General features: G+C 36.6%; 2 protein-coding genes across 2 annotated transcripts; both read left to right on the plus strand.

Moving 5' to 3' along the window:
- Positions 1–4,910: 4,910 nt before the first annotated feature.
- Positions 4,911–5,858, plus strand: LOC129675400 (olfactory receptor 5L1-like). Its single transcript, XM_055605433.1, is given in 1 exon segment — positions 4,911–5,858. A coding segment is annotated over 1 exon segment (948 nt).
- An 8,575-nt stretch (positions 5,859–14,433) lies between these two features.
- LOC129675401 (olfactory receptor 5L2-like) lies at positions 14,434–15,367 on the plus strand. Its single transcript, XM_055605434.1, is given in 2 exon segments — positions 14,434–15,008; positions 15,010–15,367. Coding segments are annotated over 2 exon segments (933 nt in total).
- Positions 15,368–19,017: the final 3,650 nt, after the last annotated feature.

The raw sequence follows: 19,017 nt of genomic DNA on the forward strand, positions 1-19,017 counted from the left end.
CTGACTCAGAATATTTTGACAGACATGTACGTGAAGCAGGAACCATTTAGGACTTGCTTACCCTGTCTTGGCATAGGTCGGCAGTCGACTTGTCCTGCATTTAAGCTTGCCCATTTTAGGCAAAAGTTGTCTGTTGTGAATCGAGAGTATTTTCTTTACCAGAATGGCTTGTTTGCCACATTTGAAGCCATCTCCATATGGAGGTTCTTCGATGCTCATTATCTTCTTTCAGGTAGGTGGGGTGCTGCTAGGAAATGACTTGTCTCATTGTCAAAGAATCTTTAAAATAATAAGAACATTTTAAATGCCATATTCTGTAGGTCTCTGAAGTTTTTGAAGACTACCTATCTTTATGTAATCGCTTTGTATACAAAATCATATCTATCTGTTAAACCTATGATGTATATACTCCTGTGATAAATTAGACTAGTGTCTGACATGACTATGAGTTGAATAACTAATAATTAACTTGCATACCTAATATCCTAACCACCTTTTAATAATAGTTTAAAAGAATGGAAGTAACCTTGACTTTCTATCAATATAGTAAAGCTTATACCAATGTATTAAAAATACTTATTTTTGCATCAATATGCAAAATCCTATACCAGAGTTAAAAGTAACCTTATTTAGTAATAACAAATAAAACCTTAAGTTGAGTAGATTCATAATCTACCTTTTTTTCTATTTCTATAAAATATCCCTGTATATTCCTTGTTTTACTTTGAATAAGACCATTAATAATAAACATCTCCCAATAACAATAAAATTTTGTAGCTATAGGCAAACAACTAAAAACATACCCAACCTCCTTTAAAGGAAATTGGACGCCATTCTCATGAGTCTCTTCTAGCTGACATTGTGGACATGTAGAAATCCTGTAGGAGGCCCAAATAAAAATGATTAATTAAGCAAGCAATAACATTTGTGGTCCAATAACATTTGAATGTTGAAAAATTTCAGGCTTAATAAAAGTCCTTTTTGAAACAGTCTAAAATGCTGGACCAGTTAAAATTAGTAGTTTTCGTCAAAGTTCTTTTGGGAGCAGGCTTTGATGAGAAAATAGCAATTGAAGCAGTTGAGACAGGAACAAGCAGAATGCTGGAACATGCAAGATGCTGGAACAGATGTGTCAATGTGTCAGCATGCTGAAGAATGATTCTATTAGGTTTGATCCAGCATCTGTGGTGACCAGTTCTTTTGTTCTGCAAATATATAATTTCTCACAAGCATTATAGAGTTCTAAACTTATAAATGTATAAGATGTGCAGGATGAAACTAAACTGTAAGCCAATTTAATCTATATCAATTAAAAGTTTAGCATAATACATGTTGAAGATATTATAGCCAAGGATTTATTGGCCAAGTATTGTTGAAGTTTTTGGCTGAAAACATACTTTTATGTCTCAGTCAGTTTTAGAGTTGTTCCCATGTAAAGGGATTAGAAATATACGTTACCATTTTTATTGAACATACAATCATTATCATCAAAACAAGGTTAGATAGATTAAAATATCTTTTCGGGCTCTTGCGTGCTTGTTGTATTAGGCCAAGTTGCTACCTATTTCCCTAGAGAAGCCTCCCATTAGAGAGACAAGCTGGTTGCCTTGAGCAATATAAAATGCATGTTTTAAGTAAACTTTATATAAACTCCTTTTTAATTTAGAATATAAGCATACCGTAGGTATCTTGTACCTGTTTTGAGGTTTAGCCCTAGATTTTTATATATGTTGTAGCTATTTGTCCTATCCCCTTGTTTATATAGAATGGGTAGTTATGCCTTTATAGCCAAACTTTTTATTTAAACTCCCTCTTACCTCTAGCATTTAAGCATACCCTAGGCATCTTGTACCTGGACTTCACATTGATAGTGGCTATTTTTTTGGCTTGCCCCTTTTTTATGCAGACTGGACAGTTATGCCTTTATAGCCGAACTTTATATATAAACTCTCTACGTATTAGCATATAAACTCTCTTACCCTTAGCGTTAAGTATATCCTAGGCATCTTGTACCTGGACTTTACAATGATAGTGGCTACATTCATGCTCCTACATTCATGTAGGAGCATAAACAAATGAACCATGTCTGAAGCAGAAGAGAGATTTATCTCAGTTTTGAAATAAGAAGTCCAATATGTCTCTGTAAGGCAGGTTTCCCAGCTGTCGCTATAAGCACAGTTTAATCTAAATCATAATTTGTTTGTATAATGCATTTAGTGTGAAATGTCAGTACAATAAGGAGGTCAGCAGCATTCCCATGAGGTATTAACAACTCTCCCCCTATTGTGAAAGCAGAAAATGTCCATGGGCACTGGCAAATATCCTCCTGCATCACATTCCTTGTTAGTAACGAGTAAATGCTTGGGAGTCAATGGACAAGATATTTGTTTTTTTTCATCATTAATCCAGGTACTGGTTAAGCATTTTCAGAATTATGTTTCCCTTTGAACTCAGTAAAAGACAAATTGCTCACATTTCTTGTGCATTTGAGGAATGAATCTCTTCAGATCAGAAGAATGGCACATGTTGAAATGACATATTAATGAATATATCCTCAAGTTTTTGTAGTTAGTTGATAAATTGAGAAAAGCTTGTTTTTGGTGTTCTCTTTATTCTTTCCCCGACAAATATGTGCTTGGTGCCTCTGTTTTGTGCCTCATGGATGTTTCTATCAAGAGTTTCTGGAAGTGAGTAAATAAGGAGCTCTCTACATTTTTGTGTTTCAAATTCGTAAATTATCCCAACTTTCTTAAGAAATGTGGCCTGCAAACTTGCTTTAGAATCTGGTTAAGATACACTGCTAGGTAGTGTATCAGAGGCCCTTTCAGAGGCCCTCTGTGGTAGGTTCCTGTCCTGTCACTTGTTTTCTCCTACATCCCATTTTTCTTTCTAATTAAGAATTGATCATCTTACCCCGGGTCTTCTTTTTTGTTTATCTTCTTTAGGTGTATAGATTTAATTATATTTATTATAACTTATAGGTCTATATAAGTGAGTATATACCATGTGTGTCTTTCTCCTTCTGGGATACCTCACTCAAAATGATCTTTTCTAGATCCCACCATTTGCCTGCAAATTTCATGATTTCCTCGTTTTTGATTGCAGAGTACTATTCCATTGTGTAAAAGTACCACAATTTCTGTTTCCATTCCTCCATTAAGGGACATCTGGGTTGTTTCTTAAGACTCATAACCAAACCTTGGGCAGAGTGCAGGGAAGGGGGAGTTAATATGATGTGGAGAGGACAGGAGCTCCACAAGGACCAAATATATCTGGGCACAGGGGTCTTATATGAGACTGTTTATCCAACCAAGGACCATGTATGGATATAACTTAGAAACCCTGCTTGGATGTAGCCCATGGTAGCTCAGTATCCAAGTGAGTTTGCTCATAACCAAACCTTTGGCAGAGTGCAGGGAATCATATGAAAGAAGGGGGAATCAGTATGACATTGAAAGGATAGGAGCTCCACAAGGACCAAATATATGTAGGCACAGGGGTCTTTTCTGAGACTGATACTCCACCAAGGACCATGTATGGATATAACTTAGAACCTCTGCTTGGATGTAGCCCGTGGTAGCTCAGTAACCAATTGGTTTTACCCTAGTAAGTGGAACGGGACTATTTATGTCATGAACTCAATGGCGGGTTCTTTGACCTCCCCACCCCCAATGGAGGATCAGTCCTGCTAGGCCACAGAGGAGGACTTTGCAGCCAGTCCTGAAGATACCTGATACAACAGAATCAGATGAAAGTGGAGGAGGTCCTCCCCAATCAGTGGACTTGGAAAGAGGCAAGGAGGAGATGAGGGAGGATGGGTGGGGTTGGGAGGGAATGAGGGAGCAGGATACAGCTGGGATACAGAGTTAATAAAATGTAAAAGAAAAAAAATTAAAAGAAAAAGGAATCTTGTTATGTAATAAATTCTTATTAAATCTTAACATGAATAAAATTATTTGTTTAAAGATAAAAGCGAGGCATGATATTTATGTGTATAATATCCAGCCTAACGCCATCATGTTTTTAACTTGTTTACTTTATATTTTGTGCAATTAAATTATTCAAATTTATCAAATTACGTGATACATTTTTTCATATCTATTACAATTTTAATCACCCCAAATTTTCCACTTGATTTACAAATTTTAACACCTTGAAACATTCACAATTATCAGTAGTCAATTGTTTTGATATTGTGTCTACATCTTTGATTAGTTTTCCTGTGAAATTCAAAACAACATATTTGTTTAAAAAAGACTTTTATTTAAAAAGCTGAAGAGTCATGCAGAGATAACGGTATGTAGTAATCAAGAGCATTCAGTTTCTGGGCAATGGCTGGAACTTAATCCTAAAATTGACTAAATCAGTGTGATTATTTCTCAGATGCAAATGATAATATAGAAATTAACCATGTTCTTTCAGTTTAGACCACCTTAGAGGAGTAAATAATATTAATCATGTAAGTTTCTCTGAAAACTCAAAGAAGGTAACCTTTAAACTTAAAAGTCATTTCTCAGGGTCCTAATATTTAGAATATTGACTGATGTGAACTTTGCAATGGATGTTGCATCAATGGACATTAAATTTTAGAGATCAGTGAGGTAACTAAATGTACAATACTTTCTGCTGCTTCTGTGTATTTTAAGACCATGCTTGCAATTATGATAAACACATCAAACAAATGAGTATGGTTCACAGAGTTTAATTTTGGTGTGATTTCTGAATTAAACCGTGGATTTTAAACACTTCCGTTATCACGGATTTAGTCAATACTAAATTTCACATGTACATTCTAGTTTTACAGATATTTACTACACCGCTGCATCCAGAATCTTTCTCAGGAAAGTTCAACCTCTATTTTCAACCCTAAAATAAAGAACTGTGTCAGTATCTTCTCAACAAGTACTTAAATGGGGCAGATAGTTGAGGGAAATTGCACCATTGTGTCACAGTTCATCCTCCTGGGATTCTCAGATGTCTCTGAGTTGAATATTTTTCTCTCCTTGGTGTTTCTTCTCATTTACGGAGTCACTGTCTTGGCCAACTTGGGTATGGCTGCACTGATTCAGGTCAGCTCTCAGCTTCACAGCCCTATGTATTTTTTCCTCGGCCACCTCTCCTTTGTGGATTTCTGATACTCCTCTATCATTGTGCCTAAAATGCTGGCTAGCATCTTCAATAAGGACAAAGCCATATCGTTACTGGAATGTATGGTCCAGTTTTATTTATTTTGCACATGTGTGGTCACTGAAGTTTTCCTGCTGGCTGTGATGGTCTATGATCGCTTTGTGGCCATTTGTAACCCACTACTGTACATGGCTATTATGTCTCCAGAGCTCTGTAGGATACTGGTGTCTGGCTGCTACCACTGTGCATCCGCGTTTTTTCTGATTCACTTGTGCTTAGCCCTTGAGATCCCAACTTTTAAGTTAAATGTGATCAACCACTTCTTTCATGACCTGCCTCCTCTCTTAAGTCTGGCTTGCTCAGATGTCACTGTTAACAAAGTCCTGCTGTTTGTTGTAGCCACCTTTAATGAGAGCCTTAGTATTGTGATCATCTTCACCTCCTACTTGTTTATACTCATCACTATCCTGAGGATGCACTCTGCAGAGGGGAGACACAAAGCCTTTTCTACATGTGCTTCTCATCTCACAGCCGTCATTGTCTTCCATGGAACAATCCTTTCCATTTATTGTTCATCCACTGCAGACAGTAGTGGGGATGCCAACAAAGTGGCCACAGTGTTCTACACTGTAGTGATCCCCATGGTGAACCTCTTGATCTACAGCCTCAGAAACAAGGATGTGAAGAGTGCGCTCAGAAAGGTGGTAAACTCCAAGATGTATTCCCAATGAATATTTTATTGTTAGGATTCAGACTCAAAGGTAAATCTTGATGGAAAGATAAAGAGACTGATCAATAAATGGTTGGAAAGAGAAATAAGTTGCATGGCATCTCTGTGAGACTCTTTTTTTTTTCCATTGTTCTTTCTTGTGTTCCTAAATGTAAAAACATAGCATTAAAAGATTTCAAACTTAAAAGCCTATTTACTCGTTTGATTTAAATTTGTTATTTATAATTCATATCCTAGCAAATCATATATTGTGTTTTTGTAAGGTATTTCCAAATAAAAATGTAGAATTTTGCAAAGTTTCCAAGTTTATTTCTGTATCCATAATGGACATTATTATTCATTTCAAAATGTAATGTTTATAATTTACAATGAAAATCATGACACTAACAAACATGCATGCATAGAGTGAGAATACCATGGATATTTGCTCAGGATTTTATGTATTTTGCTCTTCTAGGCTTCTTACTTACAGTATCTTCACTTTTGCAATGCTGTTACAGCAGCAGTTATTTCCTTAAAAATATGAACTAAAGAGAGAGAAACTTAAGTCAATCCCACTGAAATCAAGGACAAGGCAAGGCTGCCCACTCTATCCTTATTTCTTCAACATAGTACTTGAAGTCCTAGCTAGAGCACTAAGAAAACTAAAGGAGATCAAGGGTATACAAATCTGAAGGAAAGAAGTAAAAGTATCATTGTTTGCAGATGTTAAGATACTATATATGAGTGACCCCCAAAATTCTACCAGAGAACTCCTTGAGCTGATAAAAACATTCAGTAAAGTAACTGGATACAAAATACTTCAATGTTTTGAAGAAAGAAAAAGAAGACGATATCAGAAGATAGAAAAATCTCCTGTGTTTATGAATTGGTAGGATTCATAGTGAAAATGGCCATCTTACAAAAGCAATCTACATATTCAATGCAATTCTAATGAAAATACCAACACAATTATTACATACCTTGAAAGAACAATTCTCAGTTTCATACAGAAAACAAAAACAAAACAAAACAAAACAAAAAACCCAGAATTGCTAAAACAACCCTGAACTATAAAAGATCTTCTGGAGGTACCTCCATTCCTGATCTCAAACTGTATTATACAGCAACAGTAATAAAAAAAGGCATGGTACTGTCATAGAACCAGACTGGTGGATCAATGGAATCAAACTGAAGACGCAAAAATATACCCATATGCCTGTGGATACTTTATTTTTGACAAAGAAGCCAAAAGCATACAATGGAAAAAAGATAGCATTTTTTAAATTTAATTTTTATTTTTTACATTGATTACATTTTATACACTTTGTATCCCAACGGTAGCCCCCTCTCTCATTTCCTCCCATGCCCCTCTCCAAGTCCACTAATAGGGAAATACCTCCTCTCCTTCCATCTGACCCTAAGTTATCAGGTCTCATCAGGACTGGCTCCAATGTCCTCCTCTGTGGCCTGTCAAGGGAGCTCCACAAGGAGAGAAACAGAACCAAAATATCTGGGCAGAGGGGTCTTTTCTGAGATGGATACTCCAACCAAGGTTCATTCATGAATATAACCTAGACTCAGTGGCAAGCTTTTTGACCACCTCCTCCTGGGTGGGGGGCAGACTTGCCAGGCCAGAGGAAGAGGATTCAGCCAGTCCTGATGAGACCTGCATTCAAGTTGTACTTTGACAATTGCATGCATGTATACAGCACTTTCTTGTTTCTGAAAACCCATTCCCTGAATCCCATATCCCTTATGTTGCCTCTCTCTGCCTTTCTCTTTCCCATGCTCATAATTTTTCTGTTTATTTGTTTGTTTTGTTTTGTTTATTCACTCATTTAGTATACACTCAACTTATGCTGACATACATGAAATGATGGTTACTCCTATATAAACCAGAGATTTAGAGAATTAGAGAAATTTTAAAAGATTTTTAAAAAATGCAAATTTTAACCTGCAGAGATATTTTCTACTACTTTTAGTAAGGTCTATGCAAGCATTATGGTCCTATCTCCATAGGATGTTACTTTTTTATGCTTAATATTTTCTTTATTTCTGAGGATAAATAGCATTGAGAGAAATACTTGACATCTAACACACTGAGCTAAATCTTCCATGGTTTCCTTTAGTGTTCTTTCGTATTGCTTCTAGGCTATTTGGTTGTTTTCTGATAAGGAAGATGTTTCTCAGGCTTTTATGTCTATCCTGTTTGCTTTACCATGAGAAGGTGCTGCATAGCAGGCCAAGGTATGACCTCTTCTACTTTTCTGGTTCCCCATGTGCCTTCTAGCAACACAACTTCCTTAACAAATGGAGTCAGGGTCATAGACTTTACATGTGATGTCAATCCACTCTCACTTCCAGTTAATACAAGTCATGAAAGTCTTCTCTAAATAGTTTTACATGCTCTTTGGATTACAAAAATAGTTTGGGAATTTTACTTCTACCTGTGTCTTTAAAAAAAATAATCATTGAGAATTTCATAGGATTGATCACATTCATTCCACATTCCTTCCTTTATCACCTCCCAGATATGTCCCCACATCCCTACCCTCCCAACTTAGTGTCCTATTTAAAACAAAGCAAAACAAAACAAAACAAAAATTATTGACTCATACTCCAACCAAGTACCATGCAGGAGATAACCTAGAACCCCTGCACAGGCGTAGCCCATGGCAGTTCAGTGTCCAAGTGGGTTCCATAGTAATGGGAAGAGAGACTGCCTCTGACAAAAACTGATTGGCCTGCTCTTTGATCACCTCCCCCTGAGGGGGAAGCAACCTTACCAGGCCACAGAGGATGACAATGCAGCCACTCCTGATGAGATCTGATTGACTAAGATAAAAGGAAGGAGAGAGGTACCTCCCCTATCAGTGGACTTGGGGAGGGGCATGCATGCAGAGGGTGTGATCGGGAGGGGAGGAGAGTGGGGCTTATGGGGGGATACAAAGTGAATAAGTGTAATTAATAAAAGTTTTTAAAAAGTGAAAAAAGAGTAAGGCCCCTGGTTGGTGGACCATGCTCCAACAGAGGGCAACAAACCCAGGCATACATGGGCAGTGCAAATTGGACTCAATAGTTTTTGTTTTGTTTTGTTTTGCTTAGTTTGCTTTTAAATAGGATGTTCCTTTTTTGAATAAAAATTAGCAATATAATTGAAAAATCATTCACCTTATGAACACAAATAAGAAATAATGTTATTTGGTAAAACCCTTCAATTCTGTGTATGATACATGCTTTTAAATACATATTATATACATACTTTTAAAGTCTTGCAAACTTAAAGATAACATAGATAATAATTATTGTTCCATTCAGTTTTCTTCTCGTGTTGGTAATGTTTTTTGTATACACAATTTAAATTACTGTTTGTGTTTCTGGCTTTCTTATGAATTATAAATAACTGAGGTAATCATCAGATAAATATTTTCAAACTAAATAGTAGTATCCATGGCATTATTTATTGAGGAATGTCATTTAATCCTTATAAGGGCCAACTTCAATATAAATGTTGCATATTCACAAACACTTTATATTATTTAACTTTATTACTATTCTTGTGCAACAGCTCCATAAATCTTGGTAATTTATAAAAAATTTCTGATGATAGTCTACAGAGAATATTTTTGAGTCTTCAATGACATACATTTGTGGTTCAATTTTATTAGATTTGTTTGGCATATAAATTAGTCCTTGTTTTACATAAGGGATCTTTCCCTAGAGCTTAATTTGCTGTATAAAAATCTCTGCTTCTGATAAATGTTTAAAATTTCCAGGCCTGGAGAAAAATGTTTCAGGTTTGTTCAAAAGCACAAGGCTGTAACTACTCAAAATTAGAAATGGATATATATTATTAAATAAAATTATTTTTAAATACATTTAAATTTTCTGCATATGAGAACTCTTAAACTTTAGAATTTCCATGAAAAAAGTTCCTTGGTGTTTTCTGAGAGACAGCTGGTGATAAATGAGAGTAATTCATTCTAATATAAAACATTTTAAGCATGAAAAATTTGAGACTAAAGATGTAAAATATTCTTCTCTATCTTTGTCTCTGTCTCCATCTCCCTGTCCTCTTCATATGTGTGTGTGTTAATCTTGTTCTATTTCTCGTCTTTTACCAACTTACTTAATGAAATATATAACTTATGACAGAGTATGAGCTTCCTTTTGCCATAGCTTGTAAATAGAGATAAGCATTTTATATTCAATTTGCTATGCATTTATTATAAAGTAGCTTGTCTGTTATTAGCATAAAACATTGCAAACCTGACTTCCAAGTTTTGCCTATGTTACCAACAAAATCTTGTTAACATTTCTTTTTCATTTTCCTTTTCTTCCCTGATTTTTTTTCTTTTTGCATGAAGAAAAATGAATGTTTAATGAAGAAGAACGTTTAAGTTTCTTTCTTTTTTTTTTTTTTTTTTGGCTTTTGTTAGGGAAAATTATGATTTAATTACAACATTTCTCCCTTTCCCCTTCTTCCTTTGAATCCACTCATACACCTCTGCCAGCTGTCCTTCCTTGGCCTCATTCACTAACTGTCCTATTCAGGCCACATAGTGCTGTATATGGACTCTTTAGGCTGACCATTCACTATCATGTAACCAGATGTTGAACTCTTTCTTCCCGTGGGGAAGGGAACCTCTTACGCTTTTAGTTTTACTCGGTTGCTTATTTTTCATTGTGTAGGGTTGGGGCCTCATGAGGTTTTTTCCTGTTCACTTCAGTATGTTGGTTGGTCTCCTTCCTTCCTCCCTCCCTCCCTCCCTCCCTCCCTCCCTTCCTTCTTTCCTCCCTTCCTCCCTCCCTTCTTTCCTTCCTTCTTTTTTTCTTCTTTCATTCTTTCCTCCCTTTTTCTTTCCTGTCTCTGTCTCTCTCTCTCTTTCTCTGACTTTATCTTTTTTCTTTGTCAATTGCACAAATTAGAACTACATAACTTAAGTTGGTTCCTTTTTCTTTAAAGTTAATTCAAAATAGGGAAAAATGCTACTCTCTTTTTTTGTTTTTGTTCCAGTTTTTCTCGGTTTTCATTGCACTAATGAAAAATAGTCTCCATTCATTTTATTTCAGAAAGTCAGAGAATAGAATAACTTCCTTATGAGATTGTGTTTTCACTATCATAATGTTTTAAGTTAGCCATTTTGTTCAACAAATTAAGAAATCTGAGGTTTTTATTTCTTTGTTCTTAATTTGAGTAATTGTAATTTAGGACCTATAGATATATAGATATATATATTATAGACAACATATTTTTATAGTGTTATTATGTAAAACTACATCTATGTTCTTATGTGCTCTCACTTTTTTAGAATAGATCATGTTTAACATGTAATTTAAGAAGGCATGCTAATATTACAATTTACAAGAAGCATAATTTAATGATTCTTTCTTTTGACAGCTTTTGTCTAAAAATACTCTAATATATTTTTATAAATGGTTTTCCATAATTATAATATGATTAGATTTTCTGAAACACTGAACTTGCAATATGTAATTTAAAATAATTTAGTATTTTGTTGTTATGTATTGTCATAATAAGATTGTTTTTACATGACATCTTGTTTTAATTCCTTTTCTTTTTGAAAAAAAATATCATATTCTTTCTCCTTCCACATCTCTCTACCTATCCAGATTCATAACATTTCTCTCTCAAAAATATACATACAAACAAACAGAAAACAAAACAACAACAAAATAATTTAAGCCAGGCACGGTAGAGCACACCTGTAACCCAGCTCTCAGGGAGGCAGAGGCACGCATATCTCTGTGAATTTGAGGCTAGCCTGGTCTGCAAAGCAAGCCAAGGACAGCCAAGGCTACACAGAAAAACCCTGTGTCAAATATATATATATATATGATCTTATATATTCATATATATATATATATATATATATATGAAGATCAGGTAGTTTGTTGTTTGTTGTGAGATTGTGTCTCCTAGTAATGTCAGAAGCTACATCCATGAAATTTTATCATCACAACTTCCTAATCATAAGCAAACAAGGACAAGAACAATACATATGTCAAAGTAACAGGGAAAAGATCATGAGGTTTTTTTTGGGGGGGGGGGAATTATTTTCTTTTTAAGATTTTTTTTTCTTATCAGTTATATTTTATTAACTCTGTATCCCAGCCGTGTCCCGCTCCCTCATTCCCTCCCAATCCCACCCTCTCTCCTTCATCTCCACCTTGCCCCTTTCCAAGTCTACTGATGGGGGGGAACTCCTCCCCATTCATCGGATCCTGTTTTATCAGGTATCTTCAGGACTGGCTGTGAAGCCCTCCTCTGTGGCCTAACAGGACTGTTCCTCCCTTGGAAGGTGGGGAGGTCAAAGAGCCAGCCATTGAGTTCCTGTTAGAAATAGTCCTTGTTCCCCTCACTATGGGAAACCAATTGGTTACTGAGCTACCACAGGCTACATCTGAGCAGAGGTTCTAGGTTATATCCATACATGGTCCTTGGTTAAATGTCAGTCAGAAAATTCCCCTGTGCCCAGATATATTTGGTCCTTGTGGAGCTCCTATCCTTTCCCAATCATACTAACTCCCCTTCTTTCATATGATTCCCTGTACTCTGCCGAAGGTTTGGTCATGAGTCTTTGTATCTGCTTTGAAAACACTGCTAGTTAGAGTCTTTCAGATGCTCTCAGTAGACTCCTGTCATACGTTCACTGTACATCCCATCTGTCTTTCTAAACGAGGATTGATTATCTTACCCCATGTCCGCTCTCTTGATTATCTTTTTTAGGTGTATAGATTTCATTATGTTTGTCATATCTTATAGGTCTATATAAGTGAGTATATACCGTGTTTGTCTTTCTCCTTCTGGGATATTTCACTCAGAATGATCTTTTCTAGATCCCACCATTTGCCAGCAAATTTCATGATTTCCTCCTTTTTGATTGCTGAGTAGTATTCCATTGTGTAAAAATACCACAATTTCTGTACCTATTCCTACGTTGATGGACATCTGAGTTGTTTCCAGGTTCTGGCTATTACAAATAAAGCTGTTATAAACATGGTTGAGCAAGTATCCCTTTTGTGTACTTGAGCAAAGTTAGGGTATATACCTAGCAGTGGTATAGCTGGGTCTTGAGGAAGCACTATTCCTAATTGTCTGAGAAAGCGCCAGATAGATTTCCAGAGTGGTTGTACCAGTTTACATTCCCACCAGCAGTGAAGGAGAGTTCCCTTTTCTCCACAACCTCTCCAGCATGTGTTGTCACTTGAGTTTTTCATCTTGTCCATTCTTATGGGTGTATGGTGAAATCTCAGTGTCGTTTTGATTTGCACATAATAAGATTTTTTAATACATTTTCCCCATTTACTTTCTCAAAAAATTGACTCATATATCTGACTCATTTTAGAGCTTGAGTGTAGTGAATCAGTAGTTTTAATGTGACGGACATCGGAAGCTGGAGAAGACAGAATAGGACAGGAGCCTACCACAGATGGCCTCTGAAGACTCTACTGATCGAGATATCAAAGCAGAGGTATTGAAGCAGAGGCTGAGACTCATAGCCAATCTTTCAGCAGAGTGTAAGTAATCTTATGAAAGAAAGGGGATATAGAAAGACTTGGAGGGGACAGGAGCTCCAAAAGGAGACCAACAAAGCCATAAAAACTGAGTCCTTGGGGACACTGAAGAGAATGATACCTCATCCATAAACAAGCCATGCAGAGGACCTGAAATCTGAAACCTAGGCTCAGATGGCAGCTCAGTCCCAAAGTTGGGTCTCTAGAAAGGGAATCAGGGATTTTCTCTAGCATGAACTCAGTGGCAGGCTCTCTGATCACCCCCTCCTAGGGAATGCAGCCTTGTCAGGCCACAGAGGAAGACAATGATAATACTCAGAGGCTAGGGTCAAATAGAAGGGGAGGAGGATCTCACTTATCAGTGGACCAAGGGAGGGCATGGGGGAAAGAGAGGGAAAGGTGGGATTGGGAGAAGACAAGGGATGGGGCCACAGCCTGGATACAAATTGGATAACCTAATAAATGATAATAAAAAAAGAAAAAAGAATGAAGGCATGGATTTATCATTTAGCACTCTGAATTTTACTTTTAAGTTTTAATATTATTAAAATTTCTGGATGTTTCCATGTCATAAACTTCAGATGAAATTTTTGTAGTGCCGCAAAAGGTGATTGTAGGAAATTTGCTCCTAGTTTCGTATAAGTAGTTTGAGTGGAAGTAGCAGTAGTAGAACTGTGTACAGGACATAGCCAACATAGACCACAAATTCCCAGGTCACATCTTTAATAAGGTGATTCGATTAAATCCCGTGATATATCAAATTACAACAGTGAGTGTATTTTAGACAAAGTCATAATCACCTCAGAGGTTTGCTTAACTGTACTTAGATGTCCATGGCTTATATTAACATGCAGGAGAGGGGTTAATGGAGATGTATTTTTGTATGAACCTGAACTATCTGATATTTTGAAATTTTCATAATTCTGTTTTACCTGTTCTCCAAACATATGTTATTGACATGAATCCTATATTGTTCTGCAGTTAACATATATATCTTCTTGTCTCCTTTTCTTTTTTCTTCCAAGTTCTGTCTCTTAAAATGCTGGGTAGCAGTCATGGGTGAGAAAAACTGCACCTCTGTGGCAGAGTTCATTCTTCTTGGCTTTTCTGATGTCCCTGACCTGGCATTCTTTCTCTTCCCAGTATTTTTTCTTATTTATGGAGCGACTGTCATAGCAAACCTGGGCATGACTGTGTTGATTCAGATTAGCTCTCAACTTGACACTCCTATGTACTTTTTCCTCAGCCACCTGGCCTTTGTGGATTTCTGCTACTCCTCCATCATTGTGCCCAAGGTGTTCACTGATATCATGAAGAAGGAAAACATTATTTCTTACCTGGGATGCATGGTACAATTTTATTTATCTTGTGCTTTTGCTATCACCGAGGTCTTCCTATTGGCTGTGATGGCCTATGACCACTTTGTGGCCATTTGTAACCCACTACTGTACATGACCATCATGTCTCCAAAGCTCCGTAGAGCACTGGTGTCTTGTTGCTACCTCTACGCATCAGTGTGTTCTCTGACTCACCTGTGCTTAGCCCTGGAGATGCCATCATTTGAGTCAAAAGTGATTAACCACTTCTTTTGTGACCTGCCTCCTCTCTTAAGTCTTGCTTGCTCTGAAGAGGAATGAGTTATTCTTCTTCATTGTTGTCAATTTCAATGAAATTCTCACTATTGTAATCATCTTCACATCCTATTTGTTTATCCTCATCACCATCTTGAAGATACATTCTGCAGAGGGGAGATGCAAAGCCTTTTCCACCTGTGCCTCTCATCTTACAGTCATCATTGTCTTCCATGGAACAATCCTTTTTATTTATTGTCAGCCCAACTCTGGCGATAGTGTGGATGTTGATAAAGTGACTACAGTTTTCTACACTGTGTTCATTCCCATGCTGAATCCCCTGATCTACAGTCTGAGGAATAAGGATGTGAAAGAGGCTCTCAGAAAAGTGTTAGGCTCTCAAAATATTCTTTACTAAATTTTTTTAAAGCAAAACTTAGGGATTCATAGTTAATCCCATTAGTAGTAAACAGATGAGCTGAATATGGAGCATAGAAAATAAGAACTATTACACGAGGACATTTATTAATGAGTCTAAGTAATCATAGATCTCTGTTCTCTATTTAGAAAAGTAGGATTGATGGTTGTCAAAGATTGTATTTATGTGTTGTTCTTCATTTTGTAGTATTTCAGCTGATATGAGTTATAATGTGGAACAAGAACCCTTTTCATTATAGCATAATTTATGGAATATATGATCCATTTAAAAATTGACTTCCTGACATTTTACAAAGCATAACAACATTTTGTCACTCAGTTTATAGACAATTATCTGTAATATATATATATATATATATTACACAATACACATTAGGCTTTTTGGTGTTTCCTTTACTATTTGGACTTGAATCACTCTATTGTTTTTGGAACTTTATTTAGTATCCACTGTAAAAAATATCAATGCAAGAATAATAGTTATTCAAAAGAACCCAGGAAATATTAATTGTATGTCATATTCAAAGAGCTTTGAATCCATTTTTATTTATAATCTTTTGTATTATTTTGTCCTTGTGAGGTGTTTTGTGTAGGGATTTATTGTCAATGGCTTGTTTTGTTGGTGTCTGCACTTATGACTTATCACTGATTTCTTCATGCTATTTCTTCAACACAGTGAGAATGAAACACACACTTCAACTCTGAATGCATCTCTAGCCTCTGTTAGTTTATTTGCATATGCATTTGATCTTAATACAATATTCTTGTGTCACTCTTTGTAGCTATCTCCGTGTTTCTTCATTCAGTCTTGACTCATGATGCACTTCTACAATTAAAGATGATTTATGTCAATTTCCTCTTTATGTTTACTTATTCAAGCAAAACATTTATCCTGGTATCTTATGTTAGAAAAGCAATTGGATGCCAGAGCCAGCCAGCAGAGTCGAACAGTTCTTGAGTTGGGAGTGAGGATTAAAATTAATAATAATAAAAAAAAAACACACAGCACACAGGAGGCTTTTTAAGAAGGTCTGGACTCAACAGCCACAGCAGCAAGCCGCCTTAGCAGCAAAAACTAGCAGCAACTGCCAGCCAGTCTTTTTATTGTAGAGTTTTTTAGCCAGAGTAGAAACATCTCAGAACAATGGGTTAATTTCCACGAGGATCCTGAGGAACAGGTGTGATCTTCATAAACTATCCCACCTGCTGCCACAAACAAAAGGAGATGGACTTGCAAATTCTTCCCTGCCTTAGTGAAGGTTCAGTAAAAGCAGTCTCTCCGCTGAGATTTAAATATCAAAGCAGCTGTCAGAGGCACCACTCCCGACATGTCCCCCATTTTTATATTTTTTAAATTGGCCATAACTTAAGAGTTATGGAGCAGAAGATTGTGCCTGTCTTAGGTTGTTTCTCTCAAAAGATATATCTTTATTTGTATATGAATTTTATCATTCATGTCCCATTGTGGGAAGAATATACCCCAGAGAAAACTTACCCATCATTGACTACCAATCTCTGCTAGGGTAGACACTGTGGTTTGATCTTGTGCAGATCAGCTCAGCTTTGACATACTAAAAGGCCTTCAGGCATTTTTGTTGCCACCGATAGGAGCATCTCCTATCACAAGCCAAGTCCAAAATAACACTCCAAAAGTGACTAAGCAGGTGACTCCTTGTGTAAATTACCAAGTCTGAGAAACATTTACAGGAACCATAGTAAAAGGCTGTCGAGCAAACAGAACCATTTGAAAGCTTAACATCTCCAAACAACAGAACAAAAGGAGAATTTACATAGGCAGTTACAGGGCCTCCCAAGTGTTTTAGAAGCAAGTTTGTTTTGCTCTGCTGAAAAGCAGAGCCAGATCAAAGCTTTAGTTGGTCCTCTTTTTTATTCTCTCTGATTTTGTTGAGAATTGTCCTTATTAACAGAACAATCAAGTCCAGTCCATTGAATAAGAGGTTTTTCCTCATAATGTCTTCTCCCTGGACCAGACTGAAACAAAGGTGGGTCAGGAGCTAAGGTCTAATGCAGCTTTTTGGTCTTAGTCAGGGCAGAATTTACGATTGTCTGTAGTGGGAACATCCTCCTTCTGGGGGAACTACTCCTGCAAACCACACAGCCTCTCTGGGATCCACCTGGCTCCCTCTGCGTCCTGTGGAAAAACACAAACATGCCCTCTTCCCCATATTAATACAGGGTCAGGGCCCTGCCATATTCCAGTAATCGGATCTTTCCATTTTACTTGGGCATACTTTGGTATTAGGATGCCACAATCGATCAGCCACAGAATGGCCTTGTATATCCACATTTAAAAAATTTAAAATAAAGAGAGCATGATCAATATTTGGGGATATGACTCCCCCCTTTTTATTTTTTGTAATTGGTTTTTAAGAGATCCATGGGTTCGTTCCACAATACCTTGGCCCTGGGGATTATATGGAATGCCCGTTTTATGACTTATACTCATTTGTGCAAAAAAAAAAAAAAAAAAAACGCTGAAAAGCTAGACTCCTATATCCTGAGCCATTGTCAGGTTTTATAATGGAAGGAATAGCAATTGCAGCAAAACACTTTAAGCAATGACTTATAATCTGTTTGGTGGCTTCCCCTGTTAAGGGAGTTGCCATGATAAATCCTGAAAAAGTGTCAATTTTATATTTTAGTTTCCCAAATTCTGGGACATGAGTTACATCCATTTGCCACAAATGATTGGGAGTCAAACCACTAGGACACACCATAATGAGGTACATTAAAATGTTCAGGGCAAGAGGAACATGATCTTACAATTTGTCTAGCGGCTTCTCTGGTAATATTAAATTGTTTTCTTAAGCTCTTGCTATTTTGATGATGTAATGCATGATAATTTTGAGCCAATTCTTGTTGAGTTAATCCAACCAAACGTGTGGCTAGATCTGCTAAATCATTTCCTAAAGTTAAAGGTCCAGGAAGACCTGAATGAGCTCTAATATGCCCTATGTAACAAGGCTGCACAAGGCTCCAAATACTTTGTTGAATCTCTCTAAATAGATCTTGTATTTGTTTATTAGCTGTATTAACATATGTTACAGTCTCTAGGACTTGTAAAGCTTTAGCTATATAATGGCTATCAGTGTACAAGTTGAAAGAGGTAGAAGCCAAATTTTTAAAGACTGCAGCAACAGCTTGTAATTCTACAACTTGAGCTGAGGCTGGCAATGTACACAGCTTTTCCATTTGAAGATCCATCAGTGAATACTGTTGGAACTTGAGGTAATGGCTTTTGTTTAATTATTTTAGGAAATACAAAAGCATGCTCATTGGCAAATTGAAGTAATTTATCTTTTGGATAATAATTGTCAATACATCCTAAATAATGAGCAAAAGCTATGGCCCAACAATCTGAATTTTGAAATAACCAATCTACTTGCTGTTTGGTAAAAGAAACTGCAATTAAGGCGGGCTCTCTACCAAAAGACTTGTGAGATTCTGTGCGAGCCCTTTGAATTGAACTAGCTACCGCTTCATAATATGGTTTCAGAACTCGAACAGGAGACACAGGAAAGTGCAACCATAATAATGGTCCTTCTTGCCACAGTACAGCAGTTGGAGTATGAACAGTAGCCAAAATATATGCACCCATTCTTTTGAATAATC

Source organism: Psammomys obesus, unplaced genomic scaffold, assembly GCF_907164565.1.
Source record: "Psammomys obesus unplaced genomic scaffold, mPsaObe1.curated_primary_1811, whole genome shotgun sequence".
NCBI classification, from domain to species: Eukaryota; Metazoa; Chordata; class Mammalia; order Rodentia; family Muridae; genus Psammomys; species Psammomys obesus.